Raw genomic sequence first — 17643 nt, forward strand, 5'->3', positions numbered from 1 at the left:
TATCTATCTATCTATCTATCTATCTATCTATCTATCTATCTAACTAACTACCTACCTAACTAACTAACTAACTAACTAACTTTGCTACTCATGGTTCCAGGAGCTGTGATGATACCAAAAACAAATGAATACCAAACAATTTTTCCCCATAAGGGATATATTAGTGAATCACAAGGCAGCCGACACAAACAAGTTCTAGCTTGTGCTTTGAGTACCAAACAAACAATGAGGACAAATGTTCACGTCAGAATGCAATTGAATACCAAATTTGATGACTTCAAAGCCGTTGAGTACCAAGGGGTCACTGGATTTTTACACTTACTTGCTGTCTCTATGACGGAGGCTGCGATGTAAAGGGATGTACCAACAAGATCCTGCAGGGGGCGCCCCACTTTCTCTACGAGATCGCTGCGCTGCAAGATCAGCGAGCCCTCGCCATCCTCGATCTGAAACGGGGCAAATTAGGAGGGTGTTAAAGTCTAAGAATCAACATCGGGTGTATGCATATTACCACAGATTTCATTCGGCCATTCTGAGATCCGGAAATATGAGGTTTGGGAGGGAAGGGGAAGACAGAATAGGAAGCATCCACGTTTTGTGGGCACATGCACAGCCTGTTTGGTCTGATTGCTGGCGAGTTAAGGTAGTGACAAAGGCCAAACATTCATCTATTTGTTTATTTCAGGGATGCCTGTATGCAATGAAATTTTCATTTTAATGTATGTCGATTAAATGTATACTTCAAAGCAAGAATAAAGTTATTATAAGTCTAAATTTAGCCTGAATCTGTTTTCACATTCAGGTTTCAGACATGGGGCATATAAAGGTAAAAGAAAAAAATTCCCTCTGTCCAGTCGTGTCTGATTCTAAGGAGTGCTGGTTGGTCGTCTTTGTTTCTTAAGCCGAGGGAGACCGCATTGTACGAAGAAACTTTCATGGTGAATTGGCTGGTATGTTTATACACCGAGCGGCATGAAACACTGTTACCTTCCATGAAGTTGGTACCTATTTATCTACTTGCACTTTCATGCTTTTGAGAATTGCTAGATTGGCAGGAACTGGGACAAGAACAGGAGGTCAACCCACCATCGCGATGCTTGTGTCTCAAACTATCAACAAGTCCAGCATCTTAACCGTAGTGCTACCATGCCTAGTGGATACGGTCATGATGGCGAACTTATGCTATGCGTCTCTCTCTGCAGGCATGCAAGCCATTGGCCAGCTCAGCTCTACCACACAAGCGTGCCACCCACCGGCCATTTGATTTTCAGGTTCTGACGGCCATGTATGGGGGCAGGGGCACAGGAGCATGTGCGGGGGGTGGGGGGAGCGGGGGGGGGAGTGCAGCCCCCCGCACCCTCTTTTTGGTCCCAGGAGGCTTTTATGAGGCCTGCTAGGCCCAAAACAGGGTATGGGGGGATCACGTCATGTGTGGGTGGACAGGGGGGATCACGCGTGCATGTGCAGGGGAACTGGGAGCATTGCATTGCTGTCACATGTGCACACGCGATTTCGGCACATGAGGACAAAAACGTTAGCCATCACTGGGGTACAGTATATGTACCGTGAGAGAAGGGAAAAATAAAGACGAGCACCTGCAAATACATTACTCTCACTGTCGAATAGTAGCTATTGAATCATGTGCTAAGTGTACACTATTTAAATCAAATAATTAAATAAACTTAAAAAACTATTATATTCGTCACATTACGGTCCACAAAAATGCATTCCTGCAGAGAAGGATATATCAAATGTTGGCGTTGTAAAATGAAATCTGATCAGCTCCTATCTTGTTTGGCTTCAGAAAATCATTAAAACGGAATTGTTTAAGAAGGCTCTGATTGATAGATGTTGCCCATCTATTTTTATTGCTGTTTGGTTGATGGTTTTATGATTTTAGTTGTGGATTAATTTTTGGGAAGTTTAGGAGGGAAGCTGCTGAATGTTTATTGATTGTAATTGTATTGTGGACATTTTTCGTTTCTGATTTTGTAACCTGGAGTCCCTGTTTGTAAGTTTGGATTGGTCATATAAATTGCTTGTAACTAATATTAAGAAATAAACCTGTTGAGAGTCTTTCTGTTGTGTGCAGGCAAAAATAATAATAAAATAAATAAAATAAAATAAAATAAAATAATAAAATAAAATAAAATAAAATAAATAAAATAAAATAAAATAAAATAAACATAAAATAAAATAAAATAAATAAAACTAAAATAAATAAATAAAATAAAATAAAAAAATAAAATAAAATAAAATAATAAAAAAAATAAATAAAAATAATAAAATAAAAAATAAAATAAAATAATAATAAATAAAATAAAATAAAAAAATAAAATAATTAAATAAAATAAAATAAATAATGAAATAAAATAATGAAATAAAATAAAATAAATAAAATAATGAAATAAACTAAATAATAAAATAATAAAATAATAAAATATTAAAATCATAAAATAATAAATAATAAAATAATAAAATAATTAAAATAATAAAATAATAAAATAATAAATAATAAAATAATAAAAAAAAATAATAAATAATAATAAAAATAATAAAATAATAAAATAATAAAATTAAATAATAAATAATTAAAATAATAAATAATAAAATAATAAATAATAAATAATAAAATAATAAAATAATAAACATAATAAAAAACTAATAAACTAATAATAAAATATAACATAAAATAAAATAATAAATAAATAATAAATAAAAAAAATAATAAAATAATAAATAAAATATAAAATAATAATAAATAATAAATAAAATCATAAAATAATAATAAAATAATAAAATAAAATAAAATCTCTGTTCCCTTACCGTGATTTGATATTTCAGTCCTGAGATATAGACCTTTTCTTTATTCTCACCAATCACACCAAACCGCACGTATGCTGTGCCGGTGACCCCTTTCCCATAGAAAAAACTGTTGGAGAAGCCAAGAAAAAAAAAGATTAACTTTGGAATAAAAGCTGTGGATGACCAGGGGAAAAAAAGTTTACCCCCTCATGTAGTTGCCTTCATCTAATCCACACCCTGAAGTGACCTTTCTGATTAATGATGTGTCATCACGTTGATGTATATCTTAGCAATCCCACAGTTAGAGTTTTCTCCATGAGGATCTGTCCCTAACCTGGTCCTTCAGGTTTTCCAGTTGGGTTTCCCATCACCACTATAACTGGTCTGCTCATTTGGTTGTTTCTTCTTCTTTCTTCCAACCTCTTCCAGCATTAGGAACTTCCTGCTGGATGGTTAGCATTAGCCATCTGGCTGCTGGTGATTTTCTTTAATCAAACAATGTATAACACACTCCTTTTTTGCAGTATAATCTTTAAGATACCCAAGAACAAGACACTAAAAAATATTATCCTTCCCTTTCCTTCCATCAATCCATAATCTTCCTCCTTTCCTTTCCTTTCCTTTCCTTTCCTTCCATCAATCCACACACCTTCCCCATTCCCTTCCCTTCCATCAATCCACACACCTTCCACCTTTCCTTTCCTTCCATCAATCCACACACATCCCATCTTCCCTTCCCATTCCTTCCATCAATCCATACATCTTCCTCCTTTCCTTTCCTTCCTTTCCTTTCCTTTCCTTTTTCCTTCCCTTACATCAATCCACACCTTCCTCCTTTCCTTTTTCCTTCCATCAATCACACACACCTTCCCCTTCCCTTCCTTTCCTTCCTCAATCCACATATTCATCCCTTCCTCCCTTCCCTTCCCCTCCTCTCCTCATGCTCCACTAAACACCCACATATTGTCATCTAAAATTTTGAGAAGTTTCTGGGGCTTCGAGGGGAGGAGCTGCCGCCGTCGGGAGCCAAAAAAAAGCTCCTGCCAGGACTCTGGTTCGTATATCTTATAAGATCTATAGATATCCCCTTTCTGGCAGAAAGGGGCAGGGAGGAGGTCAGTCGTTAGGATCTCTTTGTAATTCATAGCTTTTTTTTTGCTGTGAATGGAGAAGAGATTCAACATTAGCTGAGCCTTTACTCCGGCCAGTTTTCCGCGCTGCCTTTTTTGCAGCCTAGGCAGATTGCCTCCCCCCCAGGACAAAGCTAAGCTATTTAAAAGCCAATCCGGGCGGGGACCATTCCCGAGGAATTTCTTCTATTACTATTAAAATACCAGCTTCAATTTCGCAAAAGGCTCCCTTTCTTTTTTAGCTGCGTCACAAGATGGCGATCTCGTAGCTTTGTGTTTGATCTGACGGAGCTAGTTGACCCTACCCTCCTGAAGGCTTCTCCGTACTAATTGCTAAAAGATTAACTGAGGGGAGCACAGACTTTGATTTTTGGCTCGCTTGATTGCTTGTCTTTTATTTTTATTCTGGAATGGCTCCCAAATCTAAACAGAAGCGCTTCCTTAATAACATATCTCCAAAAACTGCTATGAAGGCGCTACCCTTGTCTCCTACACCCTCCACGGGAGATTTGCTAACACAAGAATTCCTTCTCAAAACGCTTAATGATTTCAGACAGGAGATTAATCAACTGATATCGGATTTATGTGATCAATTTGATGCTAAAATTGCTCAGGCAAAGCAGGATATGATCGGTGTAATGACAGTCATGACAGATTATATTGCTGAAACAGAGGACAAATTGGAACTTTTGGAAGAAACTAACCTTAATCTGATATCAAAAATTCAAACGTTAGAACAGGAAATTGAATCTGCCCAAAAAGAACTTGTCATGATAAATTATAACAAGACTGCCTTTGCGATACGAGTTAGAGGACTGCGTGAAAACCAACAGGAGAATTTGAAACAGACATTCTTTGAGGCTTTCAGTCGCTTGGTGGGAAGTCCGGGACTTAACTTTGATTGGCAGATTCAAAGAATTTACCGCCAGAATTCCTGGGTAGCAAAACAGCGACAGCTTCCGAGGGACATATAATATACTTTACTACAAGGGAATCTAGAAATGAGATAATACAGAGGCTCTACGGAAAGAGGTTGATAATTGATGGGGAGGACTTGATTGTTTTTAAAGAGATACCATTTCAAATATTAAGAACAAGAAGACAGTACGCTTTCTTAACCGAAGAACTCAGAAATTCTCAGATTCCATACAAATGGGAAGTCCCAGCTGGTATTACAGTACATTTGGCAACCAAAAACACGCATAACTCCGTCGGTGAAGCCCCGAAAATTTTACTACGAGACCCTTGAAGGCGGGACTTCCTGATTCATCGGATCTGGGAGAGGCAAGGAGAAGGAGAAGACAAACAGCGAGACACGTGGCTACAAGGTGGAGGGTGTGTTTTTTCTCTTCCGGAAGGGCAGAAGACTAAGGAATAACGACCTAAGCGATTGTTTGTAAAGTTTTATGATTTCCGTCTGGGATAAAATGGAAAAGTGGCATTCGATGATGAGACATGGAGACTGAAAGAAGCGTTGCTGATTGTGGACACATATGTACAGAAGTTTTGTCTGAACTCTAACTAAATTGGGCATGAACTATTTCTTAGGCGAGGAGAGCGGAAATTGTGATCTTTTTGAGTTGCGGTTGGGACGAACGGAGTTGGGAGGTGCGTGGGAGAGGAAGGGCAGCGAAAGTTAATTAGATTACCTGGGGCTAGAACGCAAGCTGTTTGTTTGAGTTGCTATATCAATATAAGGTTAAGAAAGATTGGTCGGAGAATCTTCAGGAAAGTGGAGTAAACATGGGAGGAGCAATGAATGTGGATAAATATATATGTGGATATGGATAAAGGCAGGGTGGAAGGTAAAAAATTTACATGTGGAGGTGGGTAAGGATAGAAAGGGAGGTGTTGGAAATGAAAAATGAAAGAAGTATTTGAGTTTAATGGTGTTATAGAAAGGTTTGGATATTTGGATAAAAAAGAGATAAATTAAAGGTTTGAATAGATAGACAAAGCAAGGAGACTTTTAGTTGGGGAATTCTAATTGATCAACTTACCTGGCTCTAATACAGTTTGAAACCCTGCAAGTAGCAAATAATCGAAATTTGGAATGAGTCACATTGTTTAAGATTTACAGATAATGGGAAGCTGTGTTAACGTAGTGGGTTTATTGACCCTTTTTGTTTCTTTCTTCTTTTTGTGTGTGAGTGTGGGTGGTTTTTTTTTTGTTTATTTCTTATTTTCTACTATTTTCCTTTTTCTTTTGGCTTTACTTTTATCTTATTTTTTAATTTTAAAGTTAGCTGGCCTTATTATACTCAAATGCTTGTTAAAGAATTATGCCGGGTATGGGACCTGCGAAGCCGTAAGGGGGTTGGGGAGGGGGGATTATAGGGGGGAGGGGGGAGGGTGGAATTACAGTTTCAATCCTTAGAACATAAGAATTCACTTGTGTACTGTGGCTCGTTTTTCTTTTTTTTTCTTTTTCTTTTTCTACTTTTATTGTAAAAAACAAATTGAATTGTATGGATACACCAAAGTGAGGAGAAGAGGGAAAGAGAAGGGAGAAGTAAAGAGGGAGTGAGAGGGAATGTAAGGAGGGTGAAATGGAGGGAGGGGAGACGTCGAGGGGGTAGGGAAGTAGAAGGGGGAATGCTGGAGGGGTGAAAGGAAAGTTGGAGGGGGAGAAGAGAGGGTGTATGGGGGAATGAAGTGTTATGTTGGGTTTTTTTTCTTCCTTTTTTCTTTTTTTATGCACAGTATATAAGTGATTGTATAAAATGAAAATGAAAATGAAATAAAAATATGTTTTATGTTAAAATTTGAGAAGTTCTGACCTATTTTGTTTCTATTTGTTCTAGGCTTATGATGGGAATGGCAGCTCAGTTCCCCCAAAGGAAAGCTGCCTTCATTTCATGCTTGCAGTTGTCCCCTGTCTTACTTTGGATTGCAGCTGTCTTTGAAAACTTTAGTAGTCTGAGCATATCACGATTAATGAATCCATTGAATAAGAAGGAGTTGCTTACTTAGCCTGAATGTTAATTTGCAAGTTAGATGTTTGCTGTCCAGTGACCAGGATGTATTTCTGTTCTGGGACAATCTTCACCTCGAAATGAGGCAGGACTGATGAGAAAAAGGAAGAGATAGAAATTTGAGTTTCACCACCATCCTCCATCATTTTGATCTGCATGAAAACGATACTTTGCCCCTGTTTCTGTTCAAGCCAAAAACAATACCTAATCACAGAGAACACTACACACCCGAAAAAACACTAGCAGAGCAAGCTACTGTATATAAGTAGGGAGCAAGCGTCACACTTACTAGCACTGATGATGTTACCTAGTCAGGTAATGAAAAGTCTGCAAGCAAACAATCAAATTATGTCACCAGGCTCGAAATTTTGGGCTTGGACAATCTGAAACTACGCCGCCTAAGGTCCGACCTAAGCATAGTACACAAAATTGTCCGCTACAACATCCTACCTGTCAACGACTACTTGAGCTTCAACCACAACAATACACGGGCAAACAATAGATACAAACTCAAGGTGAACCGCTCCAAACTCGATTGCAGAAAATACGACTTCAGCAACAGAGTGGTCAACGCCTGGAATGCTCTACCTGACTCTGTTGTTACATCCTCAAACTTCCACAGCTTCAACCTCAAACTGTCTACTGGGGACCTCACCCCTTTCCTAAAAGGTCCGTAAAGGAGGTGTGCATAAGAGCACCAGCATGCCTACCATCCCTGTCCTACCGTCCCTGTTCAGCATATAATTCTAACGGTTGGGTTGGCAATATATAAATCATGTAACAATGCTATACCTGTTTTTTAAAGCATACTGTAAAATGTGATTGGGTGCTGTTTTCCTCAATTGGCCATAAGAGGGAGCCAGAATGACTCTTAGCTCTCTCTGTTTGTTAGATGCTGGGCTGATCTGATCTGAGTGCCGTGAGCTATTGTAAGTTTTGCAACTGTTAGCAAACCTTGATTATTGGACTGATTATATGTTACTGGATATTATTTGGACTATCCCTTAATTGAAAGACATTGATGATGACTGTCTTAGTGTATGACTTGGACTGTTTGATGGACTCTGATACCTCTATTTCACGAAAGTAAAAGGCTATTTAAACTGCAGTGTCTCTATATGCTGGTTTGTGTGTTCCCCAACACAACTCTCACAATGCTTTGCTGAATGTACTCACTCTCCCAACGGGGAGCTTACCTAACAGTCCCCATTTACTTGTATTCTTTCCTTTGTTCATGTCCATGGCATGTTATACTATACCTGCTATCCTGTACATGTTTGACAAATAATAAATAAATACATAAATAAATTCAGGGTGTCGCCATCTTGGATGTTGACACAGAGACCACTGAGGACTCCACAATTCAATGGGCTACAAATATTCTCTTCTTTAACGAAAAGGTTAATGACATTCACAGAGACAGGGGTAACATGATAGCAGTCTTCCACATCAGGGGCTGCCACAAGCAGAAGGAGTCAAACTATTCCAAAGCACCTGAGGGCAGAACAAGAAGCAAAGGGTGGAAACTAATCAAGGAGAGAAGCACTTAGAACTGAGGAGAAATTTCCTGACAGAACAATTAATCAGTGAAACAGCTTCCCTCCAGAAGTTGTGAATGCTCCAACACTGGAAGTCTTTAAGAAGATGTTGGATAGCCATTTGTCTGAAATGTTATAGGGATTCCTGCCTGAGCAGAGGGTTGGAGTAGAAGACCTCCAAGGTCCTTTACAGGTGACATTATACCTGAGGCAGGATAGAGCTTGCCAGTGGATGCAATAGATGGATATAATTTTCTTCCGGCTCAGGGACTGCGGGTTAGCAGAGCACTTTAATGTGGCCAGGAGAGTCCTCTGGGTGTATTTGGGAACAGAACCAGGGTGAAGCTATCTGAAAACTTACCATATTTTTTCACCTCAAACTCTGTGGTTGTGTTGTAACCCTGTGTACGGAGAAAGTGCGCCGTGATGGTCCAAATGCCAGGCCTGAATAGGAGAGAAACGAGAACAAAAGGAAACCTTAGTCGGTGTATAGAATAGAATAGAATAGAATAGAATAGAATTCTTTATTGGCCAAGGAATTTGTCTTTGGTGCGTATGCTCTCAGTGTACATAAAAAGACAAGATACATTTGTGAAAAATCATAAGGTATAACACTTAATGATGGTCATAGGGTATAGAAATGTAAATACCTTTTTTGAGGTCAGTCGTAACTTTGAATAGTCACCAAGTCACCAGTCGTAAGTTGGGACCATTTTATCCAAAGTCCTTTAGATCAGCGGTTCCCAACTTTGGTGGCTTGGTGGCCCGGCTGGGAGGGAGAGGGGAATCAAGCCGTGCGAACGCGAACTGGCACATTACAGGCATGTGTGCACAGATCAATTTGCGCAAGTGTGGGCCAGAGCAGGTGTGTGCATGCACTTGCCCACCAGCCTGCCACTTGTGTATCCCGATCCCAAATACGACACAGCCACGGCCCAGGTGGGACCCCTGCCTTAGATAACCCAAACATTGAAAATTTCCACAATCCAGGTAGTCTCGCAACAATGAATCTGTGTCTCCCCATCCAGGTCCTAAAAGTCTCCTGGTATAATAACTAGAATGGGACAACTAGAATGCCGAATTAAGTAGTAGACTTGATTAAATACATCTGAAATAATTGCACAGTTTAGAACTGCCAGACTAGAGTGAAAATCCCACATTTCACCCTTCAACTTCACTGCATTTGTGTTTCGGGAAAAGCTGGAAGCCGCAATCTTTCGTGAAACTTACTCAGCCACATCGGGAATTGTCAGATGGTCATTTATGACAGTTTTAAGTGCACTGCGTTCAGTCTTCTTGACCTGAAATCCCCGTGGATTCTGAGGGAGTGAAACAGGAGCACAGTGAGTGAATTCCATAAAGCAAAGGGGTTAAAAGTAGCAACTTTCCCAGGTATAATGCTCCCATTAGTATATCCTTTAAAAAAAAAAAAAAAATAATTGTTTTATCAGGTTCTGCTTCACTGCATTTTAATTGAATTCTCTTGCTCATTACCTTCACAGTGATAACAACGGGATTATTGGTGGGCCGTAACTTTGATCCAGAGGGAAGACTCGGAAGTTCACTGGAATAAATGAAGGAAGTGGGGTGTAAGAGAAAGAAGGGAGCGAGGCAGGGTTCAGGAGAACCTGTAGCTAAGATTCTGTGTAGTTCAGGGAACCCCCAAATCCCACTCCTAGCTGCCATGCCCACCCCCCCCTCCCTCCCAGGAGTCTCGATGCTGCCCATTTTGGATGTAGGTAAGTGCAGGGTGTGTGCGGAGGCTGGGGAAGGGCAAAAACGGCCCTATCGGAAGTTCGGGAAGTCTGAAATCGGCCCATTTTCACCCTCCCAGAGGCTCAAAAAAGCCTCCAGAGCCCGGGAGGGCAAATCTCCCCCCCCCCCCGATAGTGCAGGAGACTGACTAGGCCATGCCCATCATGGGCACGCCCACCCAGCAACCGGCAGAGAACCCCTTGCTAAAATTTTGAAGTCCACCCCTGGAGTGAGGTACTAAGGCAAATCCAGCACCCACTTTACACGGTGGTTGTAGTGGAGGGAAATTAGGAGGTTGGGATCGTTAAGTACTATATCATGGTGGGATTCAGCCAGTTTGCATCTATTCAGGAGAACCGGTTGGTAACTTTCTAAGCAGTTTGGAGAACCAGTTGTTGGAAGAAATCTCATTTTGTTTTTTTCCACTTTACAGGGCTAATCCGGTAAGGAAGGCAGGAAGGAAACATTCTGGTGTTGTTTCTAGCCTAATCTTTATTGACCTGCTTACAGAAACTGCCTCTCCAGTTAACCCTTATGACATTGTAACAGCTAAGGTGAAGCGCCCATCGTGAGTGATGTTGAGTTGGCCATGCCCACCCAGTCACATGACCACCAAGCCCCGCCTACCCTGCTGGTCATTAGGGCAGAGAACCGGTTTTAAATTATTTGAATCTCACCACTGTACTATATGTACATCATCCTGAGTTGACCTGGAGATTTATTAATGACAACTGGTGGTGAAGGCACCAGGTTAGAAGCCAGGAGATTGTGAGTTCTAGTTCTGCTTCAGACATGAACGATGGATGGATGACTTTAGCCCAGTCACAATCTCTCATCCCAACCCACCTCACAGGGTTGTTGTTGTGAGGAAAATAAGAGGAGGAGGATTGTGAGTGTTTGCCACCTCAACTGGTAAAAACTAATAAAGGCAGGATAAAATGGCTACATAAATAAATAATATGTCCAGGTAGTTCTCGACTTATGACCACAACTGAGCCCAACATTTCTGTTGCAAAGCAAGGCAGTTGTTAAGCGAATTCTGCCCCGTTTTATGAACTTTTCTTGCCACAGGGCTTAATCGCTGCGGTTGTTAAATTAGTAACCTGTTTGTTAAGTGAATCTGTCTTCCCATTGACTTTCCTTATTAGAAGGTCGCAAAGGAGGAATAATGTGTGGTTCAGGGACACAGCAACTGTCATAAATATGGGTCAGTTGTCGAGCATCCGAATTTTGATCGTGTGACCATGGAGATGCTGTCCTGGTTGTGTGAAAACATCCAGAAGTGACTTTTTTTAGTGCTGTGGCAACTTTGAATGGTCACTAAATGAACAGTTGTAAGTCAAGGACTACCTGTAATTGCACAACCTCGGTAATTGGAAATTGTGTGTGGTGTGTGTGTGTGTATGTATGTATGTATGTATGTATGTATATAGTGTGTCACAATCCCTGGTATGCCCAAATATGGGAGGAAGCATACCGCTTCCTTTCTCTGTCTATCAGCTCATCACAAGAGACCATCCAGACAATACATACCTATTTCCCTGGCTTAGCTGATAAAGGAGGGGAGCCTGTGGCCTAGTGGCTAATGCAACTGCCTAATATGTAATAAACCCAGGTTTGAATCCCAGTAAGGGTATGGCTAGCTGATGAGAGCTAAATAGCTTGAAATGGATCTATACTAGTTTCCCTTTATTTATTTATCAGCACACATATATATATATTTCTGTCTGTATCATTGTTAAACAAAGGTGTATTTTTTTAAAAAAACAGGATAAACGAAAAGAACAGAGCAAGGCGATTGCAAGGTGCGCGTGAGGTAGGCTCACCCTTTTGGCGGGGGGTGTAAATGGGCTTGTCAGTCTGTAGCAACAGGTATCCCTCTCGGGCACTCCAACGCAGGTTGAGGCTTTGAATGTTCCTGGGAGTGTTGAGCTGAGAACTGTAGGCCACCAGTTGGACATAGCGGTCTCGCTTTTGCCTGCTCAAACCGCAAGAGTCAAAAAGCTGCTGTGTCACCTGCATGAATGAAAACAATTAGAGCTGAGAGAGAACAATGCCTTCTGCAGAATAGAATAGAATAGAATAGAATAGAATAGAATATTAGCATTCCAAGATCCCTCTCACAGTTACTACTATTGAGCAAAGTACCACATATACTGTACTTTGTGCATTTTGCTTTTCTTGCCTAAATGTGGAACCTTACTTTTTAAATTCCTGATTAGCAGCAATATTTGTTTTGTTTACCCTAGAGAGCCTCACAGGTGTTGTGCCAGAATTCAGTGGGAAAAATCCCTTTATGGATCTTAGCATCCTGGGAAGAGAGATAAATACCAGTGTAATAATCCTCATCTACTGAATACAGATAAAGGTGGACAATAAAAGCATTCAGAAAGACGGGTGATATCTCTGTAAATGACTGTTAGCATTTGTGTGAAAAGCAGAACTTTCCCCTTGATCACCGAACTGGGATCATTATGTCAATTTTTATTACCCATTTACTGGAACTTCAGGCTATTTCAAGACAGTATTTCCCTTTTTCGTGTTTCCAAGCCTTTCCCCCACATGCACAATATATCCTTTTTTCCCCCCCATCAACTTCCTCCTTCAAGTTCTGCATGGCAACTCCAGGCTGGTACAGCGATTTTGAACTGTCAGCATCCAATCCGGAAAATAGTAACAGATCACAGTTCCAGTTCTGTTCCTCGGCAATCTGTGATGTTGGCATCAGCAACTTATTTCACAGGCCATCTTAAGAGCAACAGCTGATCACTCCCAGCCGGTGTTTTCCGAAGTCCTGGAAGATATTGCAGAAACTCTGCTGCTAATTTTTAATTCTGGCTTGAAGAAAACGGTGGGCAGCAAGCTTTAGTTTAGCCCAAACCAGGCAGGGAAGAGGAAAGAAATGGTGCATCTGAACTTGAGGATTTCATATCTCAAGCAAGCCAAGTCTTGTATTATCCTGGTTTTATAACAGAGTAACAGAGTTGGAAGGGACCTTGGTGGTCGTCTAGTCCAACCCCCTGCTCAAGCAGGAAACCCTGTACCATTTCAGACAAGTGGTTGTCCAATCTCTTCTTAAAAACTGCCACTGTTGGAGCATTCACAACTTCTGGAGGCAAGTTGTTCCACTCATTAATTGTTCTAACTGTCAGGAAAGTTCTCCTTTAGGTTCTAGGTTGCCTCTCTCTTTAATTGGCTTCTCCATTCATTGCTTCTTGTTGTGCCTTCAGGGGCTTTGGAGAATAGATTGATGCCCTCTGCTTTGTGGCAGCACTTTTGTTAAATTTTCCCCAAAAGTAAATCGAGATATTTGCATTTGTAGAAAGTGACACCAAGCCACCACTAAGCCTATCCAACGTTGTCTAATGAAAAGGAGGACTAGGGGAGACATGATAGCAGTGTTCCAGTGTTTGAAGAGTTGTCACAAAGATGAGGGAGGTAAACTATTTTCAGAAGCACCAAAAGGCAACGCAAAAAGCAATGGATGGAAACCAATGAAGGAGAGAAGCAACTTAGAACTAAGGAGAAATTTCCTGACAGTTAGAACAATTAATCAGTGGAATCGTTTGCCTTCTAAATGTTTTGGATGTTCCACTAGAGGCTTTTAAGAAAAGGCTGGACAACCCTTTGTCTGAAATGATATTGGGTTTGATAGCTCGAGCAGGGGGTTGAACTAGATGACCTCCAAGGTCCCTTCCAATTCTGTTATTCTATGAGTGAATCCATTTCTTTTCTCTCCCAGGGGTGGACATGCAAACCTCCCAGTTTCCACTCTTACCTTCAAGGTCACATCTTGCACAGACGGACCAGGCGGATCCGATTGAAGGCGGAATGGCATTTGATCAGAACATTTTTTGTTATTCAACTCATTTTGGAAATAGACGTTGCCTGAGACCGCAGATGGAGCGTCATCAACCTGAAGCACAATCCGCACCTCTGTCCCCACTGTTACCACGCTGGGGGCAACCATCATCAACCTGCAGCATCAGGTGGAAAAGCAAGAATATTTCTTAGTGAGGGCCATCAACCTCCTTCAATGTTTAAGTTTTTGCCAGCTCGTCAAAGAAGAAAAGAATAAACATGGAAATTGGAAAACAAAACCAGAGAAGCCTAAACTAAGGAAGCCACATGGCTTTAACACAAAGTGTGGAGGATAACCATGACCCACAAACACATAGCTGACATCAGGAGTGAAATTCAGCAGGTTCTGACAGGTTCTGGAGAACCAGTAGCAGAAATTTTGAGTAGTTTGGAGAACCGGCAAATACCGTGGCACGACAAAACCGCGCTAGTCAAAATCGTGGTGATAAAACCGCGGTGCTAAAGCCGCGACGTCATCACCGCACGTCGTCACCGCCACGACAACAGCGCAGCAACAGAAGGGCGCTTTAAAACGGCGCCGCGGCAGAAAGCTAACTTCAATTAAGGTAAGGGTTAGGATTAGGTTTAGGGGTTTGTTTTAGGGTTAGGTTTAGGGTTAGGTTTAGGGTTAGGGTTAGGTTTAGCATTAGGTTTAGCGTTAAGTTTAAGGTTAGGGTTAGGTTTAGGGTTAGGTTTAGGGTTAGGTTTAGGTTTAGGTTTAGGGTTAGGTTTAGGGTTAGGTTTAGGGTTAGGTTTAGGGTTAGGGTTAGGGTTATGGTTAGGGTTATGGTTAGGGTTGGGTTAGGGTTAGGGTTAGGGTTAGGTACTGAGTGCTTGGGAATGCACGATTTTGCCTTCCGCGTTTATGTCATCGCGGTAGGGTCGTGTTTTTCCTTAGCGCTTAGAACAGCGCGAATTAGTCTTCGCGCTTATGTCTCCGCGGATAAGGGCTTTGCGGATTTGTGGTGGAACCGGCAAATACCGGTTGGAGAATGGAGATTTTGCAAAATCCTTTCCCCAGGAGTGGCAAGGGAATGGAGATTTTGCAGTATCCTTCCTCTGCCATGCTGACAGAACTGGCCATAAAAAATTTTGAATTTCACCACTGGCTGGCATTCACACTGGGCAGGCATCTGGCACAGTGGTGGGTTTCCATTTTTTTTTTTACTACTGGTTTGCTCATGTGTGCAAAGCTTCTGTGCATGCGCAGAAGCGTCAATCCGGGTGGGTGAAGCCTCCCGCCACCGCCACTGGGAAAGCTGAGAACCCCACATCCCCTTAGGGCAGATGTGACATTGTGATAAAGTTTGTGAGGCAAACTTTCAGTGGCAGTGAGGGCCACCCTTAGCATTTCTGGAGAACAGCTGAGTGCAATGAGGCAACACTGTTGTGACAAGGATCGGCTGAGCTGTTTCCTGGCTTGGGGATGGCATTGGCATGTTTTTGTCCCTTTACTTTTTAAAGGACATCAAATTCTTACACAACAGCTTTTGTGTACTCGGAAGGACGGGGAAAAAACAGCTCAGTCAATTTCCCTACTTAAACAGAACCACATTTTGGCATTTGATTCACCATCGACCAATTTAATTTTTACATTCACATTTCAACATTCACCAGTTTAACTTGGGGAACTCCTGACAATTGTATTTGGGTTTTATCATGCTGAATAATTACAGGTGGTCCTCAACTTAAAACAGGTTTTTACTGGTCAAGGTTAACCACAGCACTGAAAAAAGTGACTTATTCTGACTGTTTTTCATACTTAGACCTGGACGCTTAGTAACTAGTTCCTATTTATGACGGTTGCAGTGTCCATGGCGTCATGTGATTTCTATTTGCGACCTTCTGACAAACAAAGTCAGGTTCATTTAAAAACAGCTGCAGTGATTCACTTAACAACTGTGGCCAGAAAGGTCGTAAAATGGACTAAAACTCACTTAACAACTGTCTTACTTAACAACAGAAATGTTGGGCTCAATTGTGGTCATAAGTCGAGGATAATTGTATAACTAATCTTCTCGTTAAGTCAAGAACATTTATTAAGGTGCCAGTTGCAAGGCAACGCAGATCTTTAACAAAAGGTCTCACTTCTTACATTGGAAAACCTGTCCATTCATTCTTAACCTTTATTGTTTTCTTTGCTAACAAGAAAGCAGTTTGTATAAAGATGGTTCCTTTTATCTCCATGGCTGCTCTGTTTACTGACAGCCTTTGATAAAGAAGTTAGTCTAAGGCTTTTTGAAAATCCAAGTACGCACTGCTGACAGAGCTACCCCCATTCACTCTCAGAAATGCTCAGGAGATTGATAAGGAAACAACAACTTTCAACTTTGCAGAGTACATGGAGGTCCTCTTATTTATTTATTTATATTTCTTCTTCCTCTTTTAGTTGCCACAATCAAGAGATTCTTGACGTGTTACAATATCGATAATAAAATGTCTGCAGTAATTTTATACAGCCGTAAACAATAATTAAACACAGATAATCATAAAACAGCCAATCAAAAAGTCATAAAATATATAGTGATATCCTTTAGCAAGGGTTTCTCCCCCCCCCCCCCCCACTAAGGCTTAGGAATTTTAAGTAAGTTTTTGGGACTTTGTGGGGAGGTATGGCAACCTGTTTTGCAGAGCTGACAATCATGGCAAAGATCAAGAAACTGGTGAAAAGACCAGATCCTTGGAATCTCTCCAGAAATGGAAAAGATGGGATTGCCCATATGTGCTCCGGACGGCTGGTCCTCTCAAAGAGACCACAAAATGGTGACCTTTGTGTGTTTGAGCAGCAACAGACAATGGGATTAGCCATCTCACTTGCAATTGCTGCGGAGATTTTCTGAAATTGCCTATTAACTATTCTAAAGCTATTAGAAACCTTCAGAAAGACAGGTTTGGAAAGTCTTCATTGGGTGAGTTTATTTCGAAGAACTCCATATAAGGAGCTAAGAAGAAAAAAAGAGAAATCAAATCCTATGACAACATTGAAATGAAAATTTGGAGAAGTAAAAGGAAGGGATATAAACTGGTTTATTTGATCAAGATTAGAACAAGATACTACATTGTTACTTCTGGGTTTTCTGTGGACACCAGGACTGAAAAGATAGATAGAATATGGGATTAAGTAATTGATTGTAACCGGGGGTGTTAATGTTTTTTTACTTGCAACAAAATTTGGAAGTGACTTCTTTATAAACTTTTTATTTCTGATTTTTTTTCTTTCTTCCCTGTTCTCTTTTTCTCCTTTCTCTTCACTTTTTAAAAGTTTAGTTTGTATTAGATTTTGCTATTATTATAAGGCAAAGTCTTAATAAAATTGTACTTTAAAAAATATTTTATCAAGTTTTTAAAGTTTTTCTTCTAGAGCATAGAATTTTTTTCTTTGATTACCATTTTTATCTATAATTCATGGCTGACATTTCCAAAACCTTCCCTAAATCTCTCTTTTAAAAAAATATGGTAGCCTTTGCAATCCTCTTGGCTTGAACTGGATTTGAGGAACAAGATGCATATTTTGCTAGCAAGTCAGCAAGTCGACATTTGGCAAAACATTTGGGTGGATGCCTTCAAAACATAGTCTCT

The 17643-nt window shown here is 40.6% G+C and overlaps 1 protein-coding gene across 1 annotated transcript in view; it reads right to left on the minus strand.

Annotated features, from left to right (window-relative positions):
* The window catches only part of LOC116504233 (complement C4-like), a 90114-nt gene that overhangs the window by 66223 nt on the left and 6248 nt on the right, over window positions 1–17643 (minus strand). Inside the window, 9 exon segments of the mRNA XM_032211124.1 lie at window positions 323–446; window positions 2827–2932; window positions 6905–7001; window positions 8810–8892; window positions 9679–9767; window positions 9943–9986; window positions 9989–10012; window positions 12030–12219; window positions 13982–14180. Of these exon segments, the coding sequence (XP_032067015.1) occupies window positions 323–446; window positions 2827–2932; window positions 6905–7001; window positions 8810–8892; window positions 9679–9767; window positions 9943–9986; window positions 9989–10012; window positions 12030–12219; window positions 13982–14180 (956 nt within the window).

Source organism: Thamnophis elegans, chromosome 2 (assembly GCF_009769535.1).
Source record: "Thamnophis elegans isolate rThaEle1 chromosome 2, rThaEle1.pri, whole genome shotgun sequence".
Taxonomy (NCBI): domain Eukaryota; kingdom Metazoa; phylum Chordata; class Lepidosauria; order Squamata; family Colubridae; genus Thamnophis; species Thamnophis elegans.